This window comes from Apis florea, unplaced genomic scaffold, assembly GCF_048593485.1.
Source record: "Apis florea isolate Af1SG1 unplaced genomic scaffold, ASM4859348v1 contig_3158_pilon, whole genome shotgun sequence".
Lineage (NCBI taxonomy): Eukaryota > Metazoa > Arthropoda > Insecta > Hymenoptera > Apidae > Apis > Apis florea.
In genome coordinates this window covers 1,637,061-1,661,562 of record NW_028256713.1, presented here as the reverse complement: position 1 = coordinate 1,661,562, position 24,502 = coordinate 1,637,061, and the positions used below count along the sequence as shown (strand labels likewise).

Below are 24,502 nucleotides of genomic sequence, written 5' to 3'. Positions count from 1 at the left end.
GACACAGAGAAAAAGACGTGTTTAGACACTCTATCGGTCTGATATCGTTGGCTTATTAAATTACAAAGAGAATGTTATTAATCAGCGTTCGTTCTATTACATCTAAGAACGGCCCCTAAGTTCCGAAGTCTCAAAGCGTGTTTGTCACTATGTGTTTGCACATTCGGCTCCCGTGTACACACGCGGATCAACACACTTCCTCTTCTCCCCTTTACTCGGTGTTTTTCTTCTTCATCGCGCATGCGTGTATGTATGTATGGCTTATTATTTTATTTTATAAAACGCAAATCAAACTCTAATTGACTTGTTTGACACGGAATAATCGCGGGAGAGGAATTCGACACATTGATCTAGACGCGACACTTTGAGACTAGAGAACGAAGAAGAACAAATGTATATCGTTTCAGAGGCATAATTAATATCATATACTTTCGTACAAACGTATAGAACATCGTTAAGTTTGTTTGTTATTTTTAAAGGGGGGTACAGTGTGTATAAAGAATCGTATAAATGTATATATTTATATTTATATATATATATTTATATATATATGTATAATGACGCCAGCTCGCCGGAGAAGCAAATTCGCGATCGGTCCTCCGCGCGAGCCGCTGTTTGAGCTTTGAGATACGCGTACCTTTCGTCTTTCTTGTTTTTCTTGCTTCTTTTTTTCCTTTTTTTTTTTTTCCATTTTTTTTTTCCCTTTTACTCTTTAAACGTATAAATGTACCATGCACACACGCGCACGCACACATGCAAACGCGCGTGCCCGAATACGATCTTCTTTTTATTGCACGGATCGCTCGTTGCGAGGGAAGGATTTTCGTATTGCTCGTTCGTGTTGCATTCGTATGGTATAAAGTACAAACGATTTCATGTTCGTTGCAACGAATGAGCGATATCGCGTTAACAGGAAGACTGAGGATATATATATATATGTATATGCATATATTATAAAAATTCCTCCAAGGAGAAGGAATGTTGTGCGTTCAGAAAAAAACAGTTTGGAAGAACGATAATTGCTAATTGAAAAATTCGTCATGGATCTGCGACGTTGTTGTATATTATAATCTTTCCGATCGTATCCCAGCACGCGTGGAACGTCAGCGGACGCGAGTAAATGTGGACTGATCGTAAGCGCACGACGCGTGTCAGCCGTGTAACGATCAAGATCTATCGCGATCGTGGGGCAAGATTGCCGTCGATCATCGTTGTTCAAGTTTTTTTCTACAGTGGTATTACAAGAGCAATGTATTATTACATAATATACGTGGCCATTCTCTTCTCTTAATTAATAATTCTCACGCAATTATTGATCGTACATGGGAAACCAGTACCAACAGCTTCGCCCAGCTCTTTGAAAAAGATCTTTCTGGTTGTATCCCTCGCACGATCGTGGCCGATTGCTGTTACAATGTCCACTGTAAAAGAGAAATCGTTCCTCGATCGTTTGTCGATAACACAGATTCCTATTATTTTCTTCGCATTTTTTTTTTTTATTTATATATTTTTTTGGTCGCGCTCGATCGGAACGCTCTTTTATACGTTTGTTTCCCATCACCACGTTTAATTCCTAAATGACGATATTCCCATTTTTTTTTTTTTTCCAAGCTTCAACGACGATGATCGCGGCTAAATTCAGCGCCGGCTTGACTGTCACGGAACGAAAGTTTAGTGCCGCTGTTGTCGGCACTGACGAAGGCACAGTCATAAGTCTCGTATGTTCAGCAACATTATCTTTTTTTCTTTATCGCTTCTTTTCCTCCATAATCGTTACATTTTTTTATTGGTGAAAAAAAAAAAAAAAAAGAGAAATATTAATGGCGTGAAACGTGGAACTATATAACGAAATATTTCTTTCTTTCTCCATCATATCCCTTCTCGTTCCACCGATTTACGTTTCTGTTTTACGTTTGGCACCAAAAAAAAAACGAGCCTTGTTTTACGCAAAGTTAAATTCTTCGTTTCATTTCTTTTCTTTCTTTCTTTTTTTTTTTTTTTCTTAGTCCTTTCGTTACACGTACTCATATCTCTCTCTCTCTCTCTCTTTCTCTCTCTCTCTCGTTCTCTATTCCTATTCTCATTCTCCCCCTCTCTTTTTTTTTTCTTCTTTATATAACATAATATTATATTATAATATAAACGTTTACGGTTTTGGCCACTCAGTTCGTGATCGCAGAAGCACATTACAGTCTGTGTTCCCGCGATATTTAGATAGTTTAGAATATTTTTAATTCACTTTTATACAACACTGATCCAGCTCTCTAAACTTCCTTTTTCCCTTGTATGCTCGTCCAAAGGATCCCCGGGATCTCGTTGGACGCCTCATCTCCTCCTTCTCGCCGTGGCCGCCGCGATCATTTGCCTCAACATCGGTTCTGGGCTGCACACTCGTGGATCACATTTCATGTTCCCGTCACCACCGCAACTGAAATTTTAAATTATCCAAATGGTAAATGATGCAAGAAAATTAGGAAGGCTTTAAAGAAAACGAAAAGAAAAGAAAAATTTTGGCAGTAACTTACGTGCACTGAAGGCAAGGTCCAGACGCGGACCTAATGACTTCTCCAACGCGATACGCTTGGCCGCGAATCTGACATCCGCTTCGTTTCGCTGCTCCTTTGTATGCATGGGCGTGGAAATGAGGCGGTAACGTGGTCGTGGTCGTGGTCGTTGTCGTGGTGATGTTGAGCGACGTGGCCATCGACACGGGGCACTCGTATCTCGGGCAGCAGAAACCATTGATCGGTTCCTCGTGGCAACCTGGGATCGGTGGTGGGCAGCTCTGTTGCAGACAGATGATGTCGCTTCTGAAGCAGAAGCAGAAGTCGCAAGGATCGTCCCTTGGTATCTGTTGAGCCGAGACGTAGACTTTGCCGCCGTATCGGCAAGTGCCTGGTCCGTAAATCGCCTGGTCATCCTCGTCGTAGTCTTCGTTCGACAGATAACTTCCACTGTTCGTTGGGAAGTGCGGATTCTCCTCTCCGGATACCTGGTCGGAGTACTCGGGTATCTGAGGAGCTAATGTACTCGTTGCCTGGTGAAGGGTGGGTTGGACAGGTTGTTCAGTGGCTTTGAACGTTTGGTTCATCGATGGAAGGTGATGATCCAAGCCTTCCGCCGATTCTTCTTTCTCGGTCGTCGAACCGGAAGTTTCCGGCAATCCAGGTTCTTCTACTTCTCCCTCCTGTTCCTCTTCGCTCGATTCGACGACAGATGGCTCTGTTGGAAGCGAGTGAGTCTTCGTTGTGGCCTCTTCGACGGGTGCCTCGGTCGATTGTTGATCTTCTTCAGGTTTTGGGGAAGCTTCTTCTTTCTCTTTCGGCTCTTCCGGTGCTGGTTCCATGGTGCTCTTTTCTTGAGGCTCTTCCGTAGATGCTTGGACCGCAGGATGTTCCTCGGCAGTCTTTTCGGTTTCTGGTTGTGCCATCTCTTCTTCGTGTTCCGTAGATGTTTCGATTGCAGGTTCGATGGAAGGTTGAGTTTCTGATATGCTAGGTTGTGCTTTCGTTACGCCAACTTGTGCTTCCTCCGAAGATTCCGCTTCCTTAGTCATATCTTCGTGCACCTCGGACGCGATCGTTGTTTCTGGTTGTTGTTCTTGAGGAGACGTCGCTTCAATTTCAACCGCTGCTGTAGTTGGTCGCGCCAACTCTTCTTCCTCAGTGGTTGGAGGCTTGGTCGCTTCTTGAGGAGCTTTGGTCGCGCCTTGTTCGGGTAATTGTTCCTTGAGAGAAAGATCTTCCGTAGTTTGAGAAATTTCTTTTTCTTCTTCGGGCCCAACTGTTTGTTGTTCCTCTTCGACTGTTGGCTTTTGCTCTTCCGTCACAGGCTTTTCTTCTTCTGGAAGAATCTTTTCCGTTGTTTCCGCAGGCTTTTCTTCTTCAGGAGCAAGCTTTTCCGTCGTCTCGGCTGGCTTTTCCTCTTCGGGAGCAAGCTTCTCGGTCACTTCAGCAGGCTTTTCCTCTTCAGAAACGATCTCTTCTGTTGTCTGAACTGGTTTTTCTTCTTCGGGAATAATCTTTTCCGTCACTTCGACAGGCTTTTCCTCCTCCTCCTGAGGAACTTTTTCTGTCGTCACAACTGGGCTTTCTTCCTCAGGAACAATCTTTTCCGTTACCTCGCCAAGTTTTTCCTCTTCGGGAATAATTTGTCCCGGCATTTCTGTAATTTGATCTCCCGCTGCTTCAGTAGGCTGAGCTTTTGTCGATATTTCACCAGGAACTTCCTTCTCCGATGTCTCGGTAGTAATTGCTTCTTCTTGCGCCCCGGTTGGAACTTCCTTTTCTGGAATTTCTTCGGCAGGAATTGCAGGTAGTTCGGTCGAATATTCCTCTGGTGATGTTACAGCTTTCTCTGGTGGAACCTCGGAAGGAAGTTCTTGTTCTGGAGTTTCCGTGGAAGGCGCTATCTTCTCAGCAGCTTCCGTAGGTTGCACAGGCTGTTCGGTGGAAAGCGCTTGTTCCGGTATCTCGGACGGTACTTCTTCGGTTGGACCAGCCTCGAAGGGTGTTTTGGAAACGGTCGCTTTTTCGATCTCCGCTGCTGGAGTCGCCGTTTGTTCCTCGCCTTGTTCCTTTTCTTCTTCCGTTGGTCTCCCCGTCGCTTCCTCCATCGATGGTGCTTCGGTCTGTCGCGTCACTTCTGGAATACCCTCTTCCGGTTTCCTTTCAGTCACCGAAGCTTGTTCCTCTGGAGACAGAGCTACTTCACTTGGCACAGTTGTCGCTTTCTCTTCCGGTATTTCTTCCGTTACAGGCTTCTTCTCTTCCTTCTTTTCCAACTCTTCTGGTGAAATTGGGCTTGGAGTATAATCAATCGAAGAAGGTGTCTCGCTAGATTGCTCTTCGCTCTTGACTGTAACTTCCTCACCTTCTACAATCGATTTCTGAGTTCCTTCCTCGGGTTTCTGCGTCTGTTCAGGAGCTATTGTAGCTTCCTTCTCGGCCGGCACCGCAGATTCTGTTGCTTGTTCTTCCTTCTCCGTCACCTGTGCCGGAATTTCAACCGGTGCTGTAGTTCCAAGCGTTTCTTCGCCTTCGACAGAAACTGCTTTTTCTGTCGTTACGCGTTCCTCTGGTTCAACGGTTTCTTCCTTAACTCTTTCCGTAACTGTTTCTTCGGAAACAGATGCCACCGTTTCTTTCTCGATAGCAACAGCAGGCTGTTCCGTTTGCTCTTGAGACAAAGTCACTTCCACAGGAACAGCTCTCATCGTGGTGACTTCATGTGCCGTTTCCGTAATCGCTTCCTGAGAAACGGAGGATGGTGTAGCTTCCTCCTCGCTAGGTGGAGCGGGAGTTTCCTCTGGAGTTGATTCGGACGATGGTAAAGCTTCCTCGGGCTTGCTTTCGACGATAGTTGGTTGCTGCTCTTCGCTGACACCCTGTTCTTCGGTTGTTTCCTTCGTAGGTATCGCTAGTCCTTCCTCGGTGCTCGTCTTAGCAGATTCGGTCGAGCTTGGCACTTGTTCCTCGGATACCGTTTGCTGTTGAGGTATCTCTGTGTGTTGCTCCTCTGCAGCTTCCGTAGTCAACTTAAGCGTGCCTTCAGGTGCAACTGTTTCTTTGGTTTGTTCGCCTGCTACAGTAGTAGGTATTAAAGGTTGTTCAGTTCCAACAGCCTGTTCCTCCGTTGGAGGAATCTCTGGTTTCTTTGCCTCGCTTGGTATCGTGACCTCTTCTTCCTCCTGAGGTGCTTCAGTTTTACTTGGTTCTTCCTTAGTCACGCCAGATTCGGTTACTTCCTCTGACGTCGGAACTTCTGTAGAGATTTCCACTTTTGTCGTTCCAGGTGCCTCACTTTCGATGGGTTTAACGGTTTCCTGTTCTACAGGAGTAACTTCTTGCTCTGGAGTAGACTCTTCCACGGTTGGAGGAGATGGCTTTTCTGATTCACTGGGTTGAACAGTCTGCGATTCACCTTGTGCAGTAGTAGGATGTTCAGGTTGTTCTTTCCTTTCTTCTTCGGGTTGCGTTACCGATTCCACGCTCAAAGTTGTTCCTTCTTCCGATGGTCTCTGAGTTTCGGCATTTTCCTGTGGCTGGCCTTCTGGTACGAGGGTAGAACTTGGAATTTCGGACTTTTGACTCGTACCTTCTTCCGAGATCGCGGGAGAGACGGTTGCCTGTTCTTCACCCTCTGCAGGTTTTTGTTCTTCTTCCTGTGGTTGTTCACCCGTTGGTTTCGTGGTAGGAGCTTCCTTTTCAATTGCAACGGAAGTTTCTTCTTCTTCTTGAATCGGTTGTGTCGTCTGTTCCTCGCCTGCTGCCGGACTCGAGGGTTGTTGCTCTTCGGAAACATGTTTCTCGATTGGCTGTTCAGGAGATGGCACCTCTGTTGCTTGCTCTTCCTCTCCTTCCGTGCTCTTTACCGAACTGCTTGGTATTTCCGATGAAGTTTCTTTCAAAGTTTCCTCCGAAGGTATTTGACTAGAAGACTCTACCTGCGCTGGAGGTACTATCGGGCTGAGAGTATGCTCTTCGGCTTCTTTGGCACCTTCCTCGACACTGGTCACTTGCGTGTGATCAGGTTCGACAGATTTCGGGGTCATTTGCGCTTCTTCTTCCAAACCAGGCGCAGCAGTCGTCTGCTCGCCTGTTTCCACGCTAGGTGTTTTTGGTGCTATGGTGGTCGAATGCTCTTTCACTTCGACACTTTCCGTTGTTCCTTCCTTAGCAAGTTCCGCCTCTAGAGGTGATACGGTCTTCTGTTTCTCCTCCTCTTCGTATTTAGGCGTTTCATGCTCGATCATGTGATTATCGGATTCCAAGCCAGCGGTTGGCGTCGAGTCACAAGCGTACATCGGGCAGCAAGAATCTTTACCAATGTGAAGTGGCATACAATTCGATAAATGGTTCGGGGGCGGTGGGCATTGAACCAGATCGCACTGAATAATACTACTGACGCAACGGCAACCGAGTTGACAAGGATTCGAGGGAGGAATGGCAGAGTTATTGCTGTAAGATTGCCCTTCGACGAGACAATTGCCCTCTCCTGGAATTGTTGGCGGTATATGATAAGGAGGCTGTGTCGATACCTCTTCTTCGGGTATTCCTTCGGCCAATGTGGATTGCTCGACGATTCCTTCAGTCCCGACTTTTGACGATGTTTCCGTGTATGGGGTAGTTTCTGAGACTTCTCCTTCCTTAGGTGCAGATGTTGCTTCTTCTGTAATCTTTTCCTCCAACACTGGAGCTTCCGTTTCTTTTTCTCGAGAAATTTGCGTTGTTCCCTCTTCTCTCGATGGAGCTTCAGTTTGAACTTGTTCGGGAACAGATACCTTTTGTTCTTCTTCCGCTGGACTGGTTTCCTCGGAAGATGCCGCAGATTCGGTCGGTGATACTTCAGTCACGATACCTTCTTCGGATATTTTTCCTTCTTCTTTGATTGTTTCTTCGCTTGGAACAGCTGCTGTTGTCGCTTCAATCGGTAATTCTGGTTGTTGAGTGGTTCCTTCTTCGATGGGCTGTTCTGGAATTTGTTTAGTAGATTCCGTAGAAGGTTCACCACGATCGGTAGGAGTTTCCGTTGATTTTTCTTGCGGTGTTCCAGCAATTTCTGTTTGCGTTTCTTCCGTGGGTGAAGCTTCTTCTTTCAAAGCGATCGTGGAACCCTCTGGAATTTCTTTTGGAAGCTCTGTCGATGCTTCAGTTATCTCTTTAGGAGCAGACTGGCTAACAGTTTCTTCTACAGTAGGAACTTCAGTAGATACTGGTTCGGCACTTTCAGAGGGTTTCTCTTCTATCGTAGGACCTTCAGTTTCAATCTTCCGTTCTGGTGTCACAGTCTCTTGAGAAGGTGCGACTTCGCTTGGTTTTTCTTCCGCAACGGGTTCTACAGTTGTCTTTTCCTGCTCAACAGGTTCGACAGATGGTTTTTCTTCTTCGGCAATCTTTTCAGTTGGTTTCCCTTCCTCTTCTATTGGCTGTTCAGTTGGCTTCGCTTCCTCAGCAGGTTTTTCCTTTTCGACAGGTCCTTCACTTTGTTGCACTTCTTCTTCTTCTTTAGGTTGTTCACTAGATTCTTCTTCTTGCACAGGCGCTTTAGTTGATTTTTCTTCCTCACTAGGTTTTTCTTCTTCCGCAGGCACTGTTGATTTTTCCTCTTCAATAGGACTTTCAGTTGGTTTTTGTTCTTCTGCAGGCAATTCAGTCGATATTTCAATTGGTTTTTGCTCTTCAACAGGTTGTTCTTCTCCTATAGGCCCTTCACTTGGTTTCTGTTCTTCCGCAGGTTGTTCTCTTTCGACAGATTTTTCGGTTGGTTTTTCTTCCTCGACAGGTTTTTCCGTTGGTTTCTCCTCCTCAATAGGTTTTTCTTCTTCAACAGGTACCTGAGTCGGCTTCTCTTCCTCTCCCAATTTTTCTTCCTCCTCGACATGTTTTTCCTCTTCCATGGGACTTTCAGTTCCTTTCTCCTCTTCCACTGGTTTTTCTTCTTCTTCAACAGGTTTCTCACTCACCTTTTCTTCTTCCACAGGTTCAGTTGGCTTCTCTTCTGCCGTTTTTCCTTCTTCGATCGGAGTTTCAGTCGGTTTTTCTTCTTCCGCGTGTTTCTCCTCTTCGATAAGTGGTTCTTCGGTTGTTTTTTCACCTTCTACTTCAGTCGGTTCTTCAGTCGGTTTTCCCTCAACAAACTTCTCTTCTTCCTCCTCTTTTGGTTCTTCACTAGGTCGCTGCTCTTCACTAGGTTGCTTTTCGGTTGATTTCTCTTCTTCGATAGGCTTTCCAGTTACTTCAGCTTCTCCTGGCACTGCAGTCATTTTTTCCTCCTCTGCAGGCTTTTCAGTTGTCTTCTCTTCTTCAAGAGGTGGCTTCTGAACGCCTTCTTCCTTCTCAGATGGCTTTTCAGCACCTTTCACGCTCTCTTCATCCTCTTTACGCTCGCTGATAGGAGATTTAGTGTGCTCCTCCACAGGAGCTTGAGTTCCTTCCTTCTCTAATCCTGCCTCTGTCATCGTCTCTTCCGTCGATGGAGACGCAGCTGCAGGTCCTTCGGTTTGTTGTTCTTCTTCTTTCGTAGGCTCCTCTGTCTTTCGTTCTTCTTCTACCTGTTCTTCAGTCGTTTCTTTGGTTATAGGTGCTTCGGTCTGTTCGATAACAGGCTGTTCCGAAGACTCTGGCGTTTCTGTCTTTTCTTCCATGGACGCCACTGTTGGGTGAACTTCGATCGTTAAACTTTCTTCCGTTGCTTTTTCAGCCTCCTGAGTTGCTGGCGTGCTTTCTGTTTCAGGTGTAGCCTCTTTCGGAACTTCTTCGAGAGGTTTCTCGCTTGCTTCACCTTCTTCGTTAACGGGTACTGTGCTTATCTCTTCACCTTCTGCTGGTTTGGCGGTAACTGGAGCTTCCTCTTTGCCAGCAACTGGTTTCTCAGTCACCTGTTCTTCGCCAGCTTCCGAACCGACTTCAGGTTTTTCGCTTGGCACACCTTCTTCTGGCGCAACAGTGACTCGTTCTTCTTGTTCAGTAGCAACTTTCTCTTCTGGGACCACTTCCGTACTTATTTCTGGGCCACTTTCTGTACTTACTCTCTCGGTTCTAACAGTCTGTTCTTCGACTGCTGGTTGTTCCGTTGGATGCTCCTCGGACACAGAAGGCTGTGTTGGCAGGTGTTCCTCGGGTTCTTTCTCCGTCTCGATCGGTTTCTCTTTGGAAACTTCCTCACTGGAATCGTTCACTTCCTCGGATGAAGTTACTTCTTCGGATTCCTCGATAGTCAATCCCTTCGTGGGCAGTTCTTCCTTGGAAGTTTCCTTCGTGGGCAAAACCTCGGAAGACGAGGTTTCCGTGCTCTGTTCCTTCTGTAAGCCAGGTTGTTCCGTTTGTTGAGTCTGTTCCTGTGGAAGTTGCTGCGTCGTCGATACCTCGACACCTTCTTTCTCCTCGCCTGGAACCTGATCACTCTCGGTAACCGGGGAAACTTCTTCTTCGTTTCGTTGCGGCTCGGTCGTGGATCCTTCTTCGGGCAATTGCGCTTTTATCGTGGTCCCTTCTTGCTCGAGGATAGGTACGGTTTGCTCTTGCTTAGGAGCGGACGTTTCCTGCTCTGGTAGATACGTGGACGAAGGTTCCTTGGCTAAAGGAACTTCGGTCACGAGGCTGCTCGGTACGTGAAATTCTGGCGGCTTCATGTCAACATAGCCTTCGGTCACCTGCATTTCGGTCACCGCTTCCTTGTCCTCTGCTTTGCTTTCAGGTATACGTTCCGTGATCGAAATTCCTGGTGGACCCTGTTCTGGAATCACCGGAGTTTCCTCCTCCTCCTCTTCTTCAGCCTTCTCAGTAGACGGTCTCTCATCAATCTCCGGAGAAATAGTTTCCGGAGGAATTTCAGGAGGAATCGCGTCTTCCTTCTTAGGAGCCACGCCAACCGGTGTCTTATGTTCGTGTACGATTGGCTGTTCCGTTTCTACCGCAGCTTCCGTACTCGTTTCTTGTTCTACCCCATGTTCCGCTGGAACACTTGCCTCTGTAGGCTGCTGCTCCGTGCTTACTTCTAACATTGGCCTCTCTTCTTCTTTCTTCTCTTGTTCTTCTTTTTCTTCTTCTTGTACAGGAATTTGTTCGGTACTTGGAACAGATTTTTCAGTAGCCACTTCTGTTTCAGGCGTAGCTGCTTCCTCTGCACCCTTTTCTTCGCCAGGCGCCACCGTTGTTCCTCTTTCTTCCTGTTCGGATGCGGGGCCTTCCGTTTCCTTCACTGCTTCCGTCACTTGTTCTTCGCTCAAACCCTTCGTCGTTGTCGCTTCAGGGACCGAGGAGGACGTTTCCTTCTCTTCGCTTGGAAGTTGAGGTAATCGCGTGGACTTTTCAACCGGCTGCTCCTCCTCTTCAGCCACAGTGGACCCGGTGACGCTTGGCTCTTCTTCCTTCTCCTCGCTAGGAACAGGCTTTTCTTCCTCGCTTGGTTTCGTCTCCTCTTCCTTCTCGCTGCTTGGAGGTAATTCAGGCTGTTCTCCCTTCTGCTCTCCTCCTACGGTTTGCGCTTCTTCCGGCACTGCTTGCTCGGTAACCACCTGTTGCTCTTCCCCTTCTTTCACTTCTCGAGTAGTTTCTTCCGCGGGTGTAGTAGCCAGTTCTTCTTCGCCTTTCCCCTCCAACGCTTTTTCCGTCGCCTCCTCGGGAGGTGCTGTTAACTCGGCTACCGTACCTTCGGTCACGTATTCTTCCGTGATACCAATTTCTTTTCGAGTAGCGGTGGACGCCTCCTCCTCCTCTATCGATGGAACCTTCTTTGCCGCCTCCTCGACGACGGGCAGCGCGGTGCTCGCGGCTTCGTGGTCTTGAGGAATGACGTTGTCAGAGCCGGGGAACGACTCCTCCGTCGTTTCTTCGGGAACTTGTCTCTCAGCTTCCGTTGCCGCAACAGTGGTCTCCTGAACGTGTCCCTCGGTCGTGGATCGTTCCTCGCCTCTCGGTAACGTCACCACCTCTCCGTCATCTTCTATGCGACAAAGAACGTTTGTATATATAGAGGGAGCTAGCTCTCTAAAAGATAGAAAGGGAAGGATCGATAAAAGGGCGCGCGTCTCTTACCGCACTCGTACGTGGTCGGGCAACACTCGCCTTCCGGCGGTGGCAGGGCCGTGCAGTTCTTCCCGTGCGTCTTCATCGGTGTCCCGCAATCCTGGACGGCGCACGCGATGTCACCGTGGAAACAATAGCAGTGCTGGCAAGGCTGGGTCGAGTATATCAAATCACCGCCCTCGTAAACCTTTCCTTCGTGGTAGCATTGAGACGTCGCCCCGGGGGCCATCGTTGTGGTCATGATGAGGCCGGGCGTTGGTTCAACCGTCGTCGCGAGTTCCTCGTCGTATTCTGTATAATTCGACAAATTAATCGTGGTTATTCGAAAAATCGATCGGCAAAATTTGAAAGCCAACTCGCGAGTATTAATTTTTCATCTTCGACTCACCGCAATTGTATTTGACAGGACAGCACACTCCGGGTTGATAGACCGGCCTGCACCCGGCCACGCGCAACGTACACTCCTGCATCACGCAGGTGGTCCTGTTCCTGATGCAGTAGCACAGCTCGCAAGGATTCTGAGGATCGATGGGCAGCTGGGCACCGTCCGCGTAGAACCGGTCGTCCACGTTGCACCCGTAATTGTCGTGGAATCCGACCGCCGTCGAGCCGGAAGTGGATGGGGCGCTAGTAGTGGAGGTCAACAACTGTACCGGCACCTCTGGGCAGGTGATGACGGGGCAGCACTGATCCGGCCGCTTCTCCACGGTGCAATCCTGGCCGATCGCTTTCGTGAAGGGGCAAACCCTGAGATAGCACATCAGCATTCGATTGTGGCACGTGCAGTTTAAACACGGCTCGTTGGTGATGATCCTATCCCCCTCCTTGTAGTGTTGGTAGTTGTAGTAGCATCCGGCCGTGGCTGTGAATTGTTTCCAAAAAATTCTTTCCGTCAGACTCTTTCTCTTTTCCCTTCCCGAGTTTTTCGCGGTTAGAATTCGAATTCTTTCGATTCGATCCTCGAAAGAGACGGAGGAAAGATCGAGTTCTGTCGAGGGGATATATATATATATACGTACGCGTGGTGTTTCAAAGAGTGGTGTCTGGGAATATGTGACACGGAAGGTCGAAGCGCGGTTCTTAATATTCATCGAAAGGATCGATTGAAAGCGGCACCGTGTAAGAATCGTTAAAACGGCACGTGTCGCCTGTTCGAATGCGATACAATTAACGTCACGTCGGTGGCGTGCGCGTACGTTGATTAGAAGTAATGAAACTCGCCAAGTCGTACGTACCTCCATCGTATTCCGCTACTTGTGTGGTATCCTGGTCGTACACGGGTGCTGCGACAGAAAGAAAGGCACATTTTTATTACGTTTTTCCACAATGTTTCACGATAAAATAAAAAAATTGCAATAATCGGAGGATGGGAGGAAAGGAATAATTCGATAAACCAATAACACCAATGTCAAAATTCCACGGTGGAATCTGTGAATAATCTCTCTAAGAAACTCTCGTAGTTTCCCATGAAATTCAGCAAGGGGAGGGAGACGAGAGCCGTGTCTCTGCGCGCAGTTTATCATAGTAATTACCGGCGGGATGCGTTTGTCCTGAGGGTGAACAGGGCTTAACAACGGAGTGAGTCAAAGCGTCATATGGCGCGAGCGTACGTGGGCGAATTCTCGTTAACACCCTCGCCCCAGTCGAACGAATTGTATGCCGAGTGCGCGTGGAATTCTTTATTCTTTTTTTTCTTTTCTTCTCTTTCTTTCTTCTCCCTTGTTTCTCTCTCTCTCTCTCTCTTTCTCTCGCTTGTTCCGTCCTTCGCCTCGCTTTATCTTTATCCCTCTAATTTTCAACGTCGACGGTTGGAAGAAAAGAAACGCACGTGCGCGAATAACCCCCCGACCTCTCGTTTCTCGTTTTTTCCGTTCCTCGTTTCTTCTCGTGCTCTTGCGGGGCGTTTTCGCAATTTCTTCGGAATTGAAGTGTCGCGGAATTGAGGGGGGGAGGGGACTCGAGAGTTCGATTGTTCGTGAAACGGCACCCTCTGCCATTCTTCCCTGCTCGCACAATAAGCTTCGCCTTCTCTCTTTTCCAGACTTTCAGTTTATTGCGAATTTCAAGTGGAATTCAAGGTTTCTTTCTTTCTTTCTTTCTTTCTTTCTTTTTTTGGAAGAAAATTCTCTCTCGTTGAGAGAGAAGTAGGTGTTATTGGTAGATCGAATCATCGAATTGGAGATTATGTAATATACAATAGGACGAAATTTCGTTACGATGCGATGTCTCATCAAGGGAATGCGTAAGCGAAATGTGGATAGTGTACGAATTCGTAAATGACGGCTCTCGTCCTCTTTTCGAAACCTCTCTCTGCCTGTACTTTTTTCTTTTTCCTTTCCTTTTCTTTTTTTTTTTTTTTTCTTTGAAAACCGTCCAGGAACTCTTTGTAATGCGCGAAACGTCCCTTGTACGCGGGATACGTGCATTGCGAGGCGAAGGATTCGAATGTCCAGTATAATCCCTTCATTGAACGTACCGGGTTGGCAGATTTATTACATGGCGCTGAAGATTGTTCGCCAACGTTTTTTTTTAAACCTCGTATGACGATCTCCTTTGTTTCAAATCGACTGTCCCATCCCTCCCTCCCGCCTGATAAATTTTAATGGCCACGTTTCGAAAAAGATCGGACACGCTCGAACGGGATCTCCGAATTTTATTACTTCAAACTTTTCGAATCGAAAGTGATCGCGTAATTCTTCGATGGAACGAAGATTAAGATTAAAAGTAAAATTAAATCGAATCGAGGTTCTTCTAAATCTACGCAACCTTTTTTCGATTTTTTAATAAAATTTTCACAAAAAACGTTATAACACAACGTTCTTCCTTTCGCTACGGGCGATTTCTCTGCCATGCCAAAAATGTGCTCGAGAAAGATCGTCAGCGTATACGCCTCACAATTCGAATTTGCTTTGACAATTTCTTTATTGAAAAAAAAAATTGATTCTACGTTGAGAAAGATGTACAATAACTCGAATCGCTTGTCATATCGTACGATACGCAGCATCTTATGCAGAGCGACTATAATTGCCCATAATGCTTCAGTGGCATCTTATGCAGACCGATTATAGTCGCCCATGTACTTCTTATGCAGAGCGACTATAGTCATCCATAATGTTTCAATGGCATCTTATGCAGACCGATTATAGTCGCCCATATTGTTTCTTATGCAAAGCGACTATAGTCGTCCATAATATTTCTTATGCAGAGCGATTATAGTCGCTCATAATGCTCCAGTGGCATCTTATGCAGAGCGACTATAGTCGTCTATAATACTTCTTATGCAGAGCGATTATAATCCCTCATAATGCTTAGTGGGATCTTATGCAGAACGATATAATCGCCCATAATGTTTCAATGGCATCTTATGCAGACCGATTATAGTCGCCCATATTGCTTCTTATGCAGAGCGACTATAGTCATCCATAATGTTTCAGCGGCATCTTATGCAGACCGATTATAGTCGCCCATATCGCTTCAGTGGCAAGCGACTATAGTCACCCATAATGCTTCAATGATATCTTATGCAGAGCGATTATAGTCGCTCATAATGCTCCAGTGGCATCTTATGCAGAGCGACTGTAGTCGTCCATAATACTTCTTATGGAGAGCGACTATAGTCGTCCATAATACTTCAGTGGCATTTTATGCAGACCGATTATAGTCGCCCATATTTCTTCTTATGCAGAGCGACTATAGTCATCCATAATGTTTCAGCGGCATCTTATGCAGACCGATTATAGTCGCCCATATCGCTTCAGTGGCAAGCGACTATAGTTACCCATAATGCTTCAATGATATCTTATGCAGAGCGATTATAGTCGCTCATAATGCTCCAGTGGCATCTTATGCAGAGCGACTGTAGTCGTCCATAATACTTCTTATGGAGAGCGACTATAGTCGTCCATAATACTTCTTATGCAGAGCGACTACAATCGTTCATAATGCTTCAGTGACATCTTATGCAGAGCGACTATAGTCGCAAATATAATAGCAAAAGGGTTGACAACCTCCAACGATCGAAAGAAAAATTGACAAATCCCCCTCCAACGAGCATCTTCCTCCACAAAAATCAAGTGCAAGTTCCGCGAAGCGAGGAGATAACTGTGACGAACGGGCATCCTCTGCTGGCGGTGACACACGGCTGGGCACGGTCGCTCGATCGGAAGTCCGTCCGCGGCTCGAAGGCGCGAGGTTGAAATGCGCGGCGCGTGCGTTTCCGCAAGGTGTTCTCCAGTGGAGAGGATTCGCGTTTCCATGGTACGTGCCTGGCTCGCCGGCCGAGCCAACGCATATTCGAGAATCATGCATTCCGGGAGGCGTGCGGGTCGTGCACCGGCCGTCCGTTTCCAACGAATTGAATTGTACTGGGAAGCGCGCCGGGGTCCGTGAATGGAAGGGCCGTCCGTGTCTCTGTCGCGAGTCCCACGAGCCCGTGTCCCCAGCCGCGTGCCTCCACGTTACACGGCCCACCACGTATTACCACGTGTTACGCGTACATGCATGCACACACGCCGAGACGATTCTCGTCTCGCGCGGGCTGAATTATCGCGGACGGAGGAAGAAGCGGGCTTCGTGTCGAGGTGTCGACGTTTTCGCGCCTGATTACGATCTTTTATTTTTGCTTTTATTTTTTTTACTCCTTTCTTCCCTCGGCCAAGTATTTCTCTTTCGACTACAAAAATACCGATGGAAAAAAGTCTCGCGAAAGAAGGGGGCAAGAGGGATTTGTCCTCGCTTTGGGACGATTTGTCGGAGAGATATAATTTGAATATGTTGAGAAATTAAAAAAGTTAAGAAGTTATTTTCATTTACGAAGGTTAGGTTATTAGGATAATCATTATTTTAGTATGTTTCGTATACGTACAATTATGAGAAATTAAACAAAAATTGTATTGCCTACGCTGATGCATCGAGGTTCAAATACAGATCGTTCTTTTTGGATTATGTGCGATAAATGGTAGAAATGGGTGTGAAAATAGAAGTTTCTTTTTAAATTAATCAGATCCGCATTTCTTTCACGAGACTTTTTTTCATCAGTGAACAAATAGATCTAAAACGAAGATTTAAAGAGTGGTGTCTTAAATCATTATGGTCGTTTCGACTTTCAGCGACGATGCGAAGAAATCGATATCGTGATGGAAATTTAGATATTAACGAAATTTTGAAATTTTGAAAAATTGAATTTGAGAATGAATGTTTGAACGTTGTACGAACGATCCTGATTGCTTTTATCTTAAAATTGTTTGACTAAGGTACGAAGAATATTATGGGAAATTTAAGTATTATTGAAAGCAAGTTCGCGTAGCAAGTTCCGAGTATCATTGCCAATAAAATGAAAAAGTCAATATTAATAACGGAACGTAATTCTATACCTGATTCTTGATAGAAATAAAAAAAAATACCAAGTGAATTAGTATCGATTCGAATGTGTTCGATAGCCAGTGATCCGATTGCTTTTATCTTAAAATTGTCTCGACTAAGGCACGAAATCATCAATATCAAAGTGAGAATTGTACGAATAAGTGATACTCAACAAATCGTGGAAATTCTTGATAGAAATGTTGATAGAAAAAAAAAAAACTGTAAAAATCTCGACGAAAGAGGCGGTGAAATTATAATTAGAGGATGGAGAAAAGATGAACAGGATCTGTTAGGCGTCCGGTGAGGGGAAACATTAAAGCATTTATTCACCGGGAACCGGTAAACAAGGAAATTCACGGCAACTCGGTTTTTTCTTATCTTGATTCGCAAGAACATCTCGGTACTGCCAGGGAACCCGTTACATCGTCTGCACCGTGACTCGATGATGAGACCGATCGAGGGAACAACAGGTGCGAGAGGAAGGAAATTTTTTTGCCGCGTCGCGATAAATGATTTGTCCGTTTGGCGGGGACTCGACGCGAGGAGAGTACCGGTTTCTTCTCTCCGAACACGATTTTCGTGTAGCTGGAAGATTAAAAGAGTTGGACTGGTTCCGCGCCCGTGTTTTTCGTCGAACGAATCAAGTGGATTCGAAGTAATAAGAAAGTAACGGGATCGTCGTTTTACGTACATCGCTGTTCCAACGAATCCGAACGCGCAACAACTTTATTCAATATTCAAAATTTCGAAACAATTCGATACGAAGAAGAAACGATCGAAGAAGGAAAATAGAATCCTCCTTTCTTTCTTTAGACTTTCTTCGACCACGTAATTCCATCGTAATTAACCAAGGACAAACGAACGGCCTTTCCTTCCTTCGCTCGTTGCTTATCTCGCGCAACAATGACCGCGATCTCTCCTCGAAAAGAAAAAAAAAAAAAGAAAAAAAAAAGAGAAAAACTCATACGTACGAAGAGAATGGTAATCGAGGTCGATCCTCTTATTCATCTCGAGGCAGACGCACCAGCCATTATGTAAGTCGATCTTCTCTCCTCGAGCTCTTTCAATCGAGCTTTTTATTAACCGGACGATTCTCTTTCCCTCTCGTTCGTGGTCGAACCGCGCTCCCGATGCTATTACATACCGCGAGACTCGGTTGCGGTGTCGAACCGAGAAAAAGAGGAAGGAACGATCGAGAGAGGAAGAGAGAGAGAGAGAGAGGAATGGACGGTTAACCAGCCGAGCGAGAGGATTGCGCGCGCGTTATGAAATCATCCAGGCGGCCTTGCCTCCGCGAAAGTTCATTACCATCAACCGCACACGCTCCGACGAGCACCTGGCTTCCCGCCCCTCGCCTCGTATCGCGTGCACCAAATTCTACACTATGTGTCTTCCAAGGTCGCGGTTAGACCGCACCGCAAAACCACCGCCCGAGAAATCAGGGGAGGGAAACAGGAGGAAGACGATCCTTCGATCGTTTCGAAAGTGGAAGGAAATCGTTGGTCGAAAATGAAACTCGTCGAGTTTCAAACTACTCCTGACGTTCGTCGCTATTTCTAATTTCTATCTCCAAGCCTCAAATCAAAATCAAAATCATTCTCTCTAACGTAGCTGCTGCTTTTCGATCGGCTGTTTATCGAAACGCTTGATATATGCAGGCAATTAAAAGGCAATTATCGACGGGAAAAAGGAAAGACGGCGGGAAAACGCTGGCGAAGCAGCCTCGGGGCGGGATAATTTACGATTGCCGCTGTTTCGCGAGGGGATCGATCAACCTGTTCATCGGCCGATGTTTACGCAAGGACCGGTGTCGATATATAAAAGTGGACGCGCGTCTGGTGGCAAATGGTGACGTACGATCTTTGCCGACGGGGGATTAAAATCCCTCGTAATGAGTTTGGAATCGTATCGTAACACGATTACGGCCTTCCGTGACGTTTCAGTGTCAATGTCGTATTGGTATCGAGAAGTGGACCGACCGGTTTCTCCCGTAATATCTCGATCGCTTCCCTTCCAGCCGATGCTGCCGTTTTCGAGGACAATTATAAATTATCGTCCCATCGTATTTTCAATCGGGGTTTATTGCCCGCTTACGCAACATTGCGAGATCTCGATAAAAAGTGTGCGTTCCCGACAGGTGGCTGGCGGCGCTCCAACGATCGCGCGACTTCTTGCGACTTCCGCTATGATAGATGGCGCGGTTGAGTTCTTTCGACGTGGAAGAAGATGAGGGCAAAAACTTGGCAAAACTGGTTTGTCACCAGAATTGTTTCCTCGTGCGACGCGTCGATATTTGTTTGCATTTTACGGACTTTAATTTTCTTTTTAACAGTCGAGAAACTCGTTCACGATTCGTCTCATTTAGCTAAGTTTGATCGCGATTCTTATGTTAAATATACAATTTTTCCAAAGAGAAGATAAAAACGAGGAGGAAGAATTTCTCGCTCGATTTTCATCAATTCCAATTGGCTAGAAAGATATCGAAACTCGTTTTTCAGAGAGAGAAGAATACCTCCAATGATATCGTTCCATCGACCGACCTCGCCACTGGATATAACGAAAAGAGGACAAAGCTTTCGGAGCTTTTCTTCTTCGAAATCCCTTTCGTGGTAAAAAAAAAAAGCAGTCGTTCTTCCCCGGCTTAGAAGCTATTTCCGTCTGGAAATGTGTTTTCTGTGCCCGTGACGATGATCGTAAACGGAGACGGCGATAAGGAGGCGAGGTTCGCAAATAAGAAAGTAGAGAAAGATAAACGTTCTTTGGATCGTTGACGCTGATACGGAAGGTAGGCGTGATGCAGAAAATCGTCGAGCGAGATGTCGTTACGACCTGTGCACAAGGAAAACGGGAATTGGATATATGCAAATCGCGGGAAACGTTTAATTTCGGATCGATCACCCTCCTCGCCCCACTTCTTCTTTCTCTCTCGACGAAAGGAGTTGCGCAACCGGCGTTGAAAAACAAAGTGTTAGGGAAACCGGCTAATTATGCGGAGACGGTTGCACGTGCGTTTAACTTTCGTTAAATGATGGTTCACCGCTACGTTTACTTTGCCGCTCCTCTACGCGTCCCGAATTTTAAGCGACGCGTCCGAATTCGCCAACCGTCCAATCCGTGGAGAAAAGACCGCATTGGCCGACCGTTCAGGATTCGGTGCAATTTTCATTTCGATCGAAGATAGGAGACAAACTTCTATTTGCCATTGTTTCTTTTCTCACGGTTGGAGAGAACTTTTTCCTTTATCCGGGCGAGGAACGGATAACGCGACAGTTTCAGAGGATTCGAAAGAGGCAATTAATTACCGCGATAACAAGGAGTGGGGAGCGTGGTCAAACAGGTGGCGAGACCCTTCGAAAGGCAAATAAACTGAATACGTTTGCTCGAGCGTGTTTGATAGCGGCGCGTTATTTACTTGGCAAATGTACACCGCGAAGAGCGCCAGCATTGAAATTACTCGGGTTTTAATTAAAGATATCCGTGCGCAGGATCCGTGATGCGAGATTATAAAATCGATTTTGTTAACTCGTTAACAGGCGAGTTTTATTGCCACGGGATGTTTGCGCAAGCATATTGATGTCGAGTACACATGAACTCGATAGTAAAACGCCCAAGGAAAATCTTATTTACGGGGCTAACTATGCGACGCGATTAAAAATTATTTTTAATATATTTACTTTACAGTATCGGGCATTTTTCAACAGTTAATCCATCTTTCAAACTCGTTCTTCAAATTTACACATCGCTTCCTTCCTCTCTTCGAAAAAGAAAAAAAAAAAAAAAGATTATTCGACTTATCATCGTGCGACTTAGAGCACAGCTGCTCCCCACGATCCTAACAGTTCCAACGAAGAACGGTCGAGAAACGAATCGAACGTGATGTAATATTTTTTTTTTCTTTTTTTTATCGAAGAAAAGCGTTGGCCGTCTCCTCTCCTTCGAGAGGAATCGAAGAACGGTCCCGCGATCGTTGTCGAGCGATACTCGAAGATAACGACACTTTGACCGGCATAAATATGGAACGGATGGAGGGTCAGGTGCGACGATATGTGGACCGTAAGTGGGCAACGGTGAGGTACGCGGTCAGTGACATCCGTGGACCCGTCTCTTCGAGGCCTTTACAGGTTTGACCAGAATTCACAGCATCACGTGGATGCAGCCAAGTACGGGAACCGCTATCCGTGCAGCTGTGTACCGACTCGACACGCATTTTTCTCCTCCTCCTCCTCCTCCCTTCTTAAATCGTTTCCGCGACCGTTTCGAAATCTCGTTCTCTCGGGTTACGACATATCACTTTTCTCTTTTTCTTCTCTCTCTCTCTCTCTCTCTTTCGATCTTCCTCCTTCGATCGATGACGAAATTACGTTAGAAACTTCGGTTTACTCGATTCTTCTTTCTTCTGCAGGAGAGGAGGGGGAGGAAAAAAAAAAAACGATCTCTCCATCTCTCGATTTCAAGATCGTTCCCTCTCGAGGATAATTTCGAGCGAAATTATGGCTGTCGTCGAATTGGAACAAGAAGCCAAACTTGTCCAAAGAGTCGACGAAATTGGGAAGCGGTTCTCTTTTCTCTCTCTCTCTCCTTTTCTTTCCCCCCGCGACATCTTCTCCGCGAGGAGAGAAGGAGAGAAATAATATCGAAGAGAAAACCACGGCCGGCTGGCTTCTCCCTTTGAAAGGAGGGAGGGGAAAAAAACGTGAAGGATAGGCGCGCGCGCGCGAGGGACAGGATCACCCAGTGATCCAGTTGAAAAAAGGAGGAGGAAAAGGAAGAGGCGCGCGTACCTCGCGCGGAATTCTCGATCGTTCTTCACGACCATTTGTCCACACACCTGGTGTTCGCCGAACCGGCCAATTGTCGGCGGGGCGGAGGAGTGGCGGAGGGGGAGGGGGAAGGCAAAAACGTTGCATCTCTAATGAGTTCTCATTGACGATGCGAACGTTTTTGCACGTCGCTTCGTTCGAGGTAACACGCTGTTCCAAGAATGATTCCCGATGCTTGCGGCCGAGCGTCGCGTCGGGAAACAGGATCGATTTCTGCCCTCCCTGGCGTTGATGGATCTGCGAACGATCGAGGAGGATGACTGAGATCCAGGAAGCCGATTTTCTTTTTTCCTTTTCTTTTCCTCTCTTTCTTTCTTCTCGAAAACGAGAACAGTTTGACGAATCGCAATCTACGTCTAGATCCTCGCGCTAAAGGAAGATTTAATTTTTCCATTCGATGATATAAAATATGCATATGCGTGTATTTTCTTTCCAGATTCGATAGATTCGAGTTGTAGTAATAATAATAATAATAATAATAATAATAATATCGAGGACAGGGTTGAGATTAAGGAGGGCGAGCGAATAAACGAAAAGGTAGAAGGTAAGTTTCGAATTAAGCGAATTCGATATGGGTGTATATTGAAGTGAGAGAAACAAATTCTCGGGAAATGTTAATTTCTCGTCTCGATGCTTTTCGTCAGGGTTGAGTTGCGGAACTAAAATCGTCGGTGTTAAAGAAGGAGGGAGAGGAATAAGAATTCGTATTCTTAGAGGCGGTTTAAGGCCGAAGCTTTCGCCTTTATTCCCAACTGCGACCAACCGCGGGGAACCAGACGATGAAGCAAAATAAATTGCATCTATTAATCGGCCCATTCAACCGTGGACGGTTGAAAAAGAAACCAAACGATCCAACGTTAACGTTTGTTAACGTCAAACCTCCCCTCCGATCGTTTCGTTCCTCCGTCCATCCATCCATCCTTCTCCTCCTCCTTCTCCTCCTCAGATCGAGATTATCTTCGTCGATTGCAACCATCGATTCGTTTATCTATACGTATGCGCCGATCTGCATAATCGATTTCCCACGAACTTGACCTCGCTCGAGCCGGTTGCGTGACGCAACCACCGTGTCGCAGGTGAAAGTGGCCTCTCTCCAGGTGTTTTCGAACGATTTCCAACGCGGTTATACGTTACGGCCACGGGGGAGCGGAGATGACTAATCGATCGGATCTGTCGGTCGACCACGTTCCATCGATCGTCGAATAGGTCTCGTGCTCGCCATAACGTAACACGAAACCGGCTCGACGTAAACGGAAGAGACCTATGCGATATGGAGACAGAGAGAGAGAGAGAGAGAGAGAGATGGTGGCTCAGCCGTGATGGAGAAGAGGATCGAGGAACGAATATGGTGTGCGCGCAGGTCCATGGGAAAGCACCCTGAAAGCCACTCGTCTGCTCGATGCCAGAGGTGAGCGTTACGAGGTAAGATTATTCCTCGGCGCGGGGAAGGCGAGGGGAGGACGGGGATAGGTTCGACGTCCTGGCTCGGTTGACCATTCAGACGTTTGCCCGTTGGCCGGGTTTAGTCACGGCAGACGTTTCGAAAAAGAGAGGAAAAAAAGAAGAAGATCGAGGAGGGGATTCGATGGGGCCAGATCATCGGCCAGGAATTAATTCTATCTTTCCCCTCGTGTATATATATGTATATACGTGTGCCAGGCGAGGTTCACTCGTGGGAACTCTCGTTTTTCGTTTAATTTTTCTTTTTTTTAATCTCCGAGCCTCTCTATTCTTATTCCATTAAAGAACATTCTTTTTCTTCTCTTTTTTTGAGAATAGTCCATACCTTTTTTTTTATTAAGCGTACGTATCGGATCGATCGATATTTCATTGCCTTTAAATCGCTGTTATTACATCGATCCCTTCCTTCTAATACGCATCGCACTTATCAACATACGTATCACGTATCAAATACGTGGTAATAGAACGAAGGTGTCGCTACGCTATTTATAAACCATATATATATATATATATATATATATATGTATGTACGTACGTATATACGCGAGATTTTTAACGCAACTTTTAATCTTGAAAAAAGAATGACCTCTCTCGCGAGCAATTTGTTCCTTCTTTCTCGAAGCGAAGAACGACGATTTTTTTGAGAAAAGAAGAGAGAGAGAGGGCAGCAGCGTCGTTCTCCCACTTCTGCCGGGAGAACTTCCTTTTCAGTGCCGTCTCACGTACACTTGCCCGCCGTCAAATGAGTTACGTTTCGACACGTCGAGCGTACACGTGTACACGGAGAGGCGACGCGAGGACGAGGATAAAATTCTAGGTGGAACGAACTGGCACCTTTGTGGACGCGCACCTTTGTTAACGGATTCGCTGGAAAACTTACCAGAATCGGATTGCGATGCCAGTAGAACGGCCGCCAGACACAGTATAATCCCGGGTCGACAGGGCCCGGCGTTCAAGGCCGACATGTCGGCACTCTTCTTCCGTTTCCTGAAAATCGAAAGGAAAAAAAAAAAGAAAAGAATTAGAAAAGTCGTACCGATTTTCAAAAAATCGAAGTTAAATTAATTTTCCATCCTTTTTTCCTACGAACGTGCCTCCTTTCCCCTCCCCCCCCGCCCGTATCTATCCCGTCACGTGGCATTCTAGCGTAACTGTCACCTCGGTGACAGCTGGAAACGTGGCTGGAAACGAGCCAATATCGCGTGCCTTCGCACTTTGACCGTTCTCGCGATCGCGTCGTAACGCGCGGTATGCGGACGGATGAATAAGCAGGCGCGCGTATTTAGGCGTCGGTGAGGCGGACGTGAAGATCCGAGAATAAGAGGAGAGCCC

The 24,502-nt window shown here is 46.4% G+C and overlaps 1 protein-coding gene across 2 annotated transcripts in view; it reads right to left on the bottom strand.

The window, feature by feature from the left end:
• Positions 1 to 398: 398 nt before the first annotated feature.
• Positions 399 to 24,502, bottom strand: part of LOC100872118 (uncharacterized) — a 48,281-nt gene continuing 24,177 nt past the window's right edge. Inside the window, exons 2-7 of one of the 2 annotated variants that reach the window (XM_031920480.2) lie at positions 24,051 to 24,157; positions 12,764 to 12,811; positions 11,917 to 12,390; positions 11,538 to 11,819; positions 2,526 to 11,445; positions 399 to 2,428 (exon numbers count right to left, since the gene is read on the bottom strand). In XM_031920480.2, coding sequence (XP_031776340.2) covers positions 2,326 to 2,428; positions 2,526 to 11,445; positions 11,538 to 11,819; positions 11,917 to 12,390; positions 12,764 to 12,811; positions 24,051 to 24,135 — 9,912 coding nt within the window. In that variant the 5' untranslated portion in view covers positions 24,136 to 24,157 and the 3' untranslated portion in view covers positions 399 to 2,325. The remainder of the gene's footprint in view (positions 2,429 to 2,525; positions 11,446 to 11,537; positions 11,820 to 11,916; positions 12,391 to 12,763; positions 12,812 to 24,050; positions 24,158 to 24,502) is intronic. The other variant, XM_086909564.1, reaches the window with a different exon arrangement.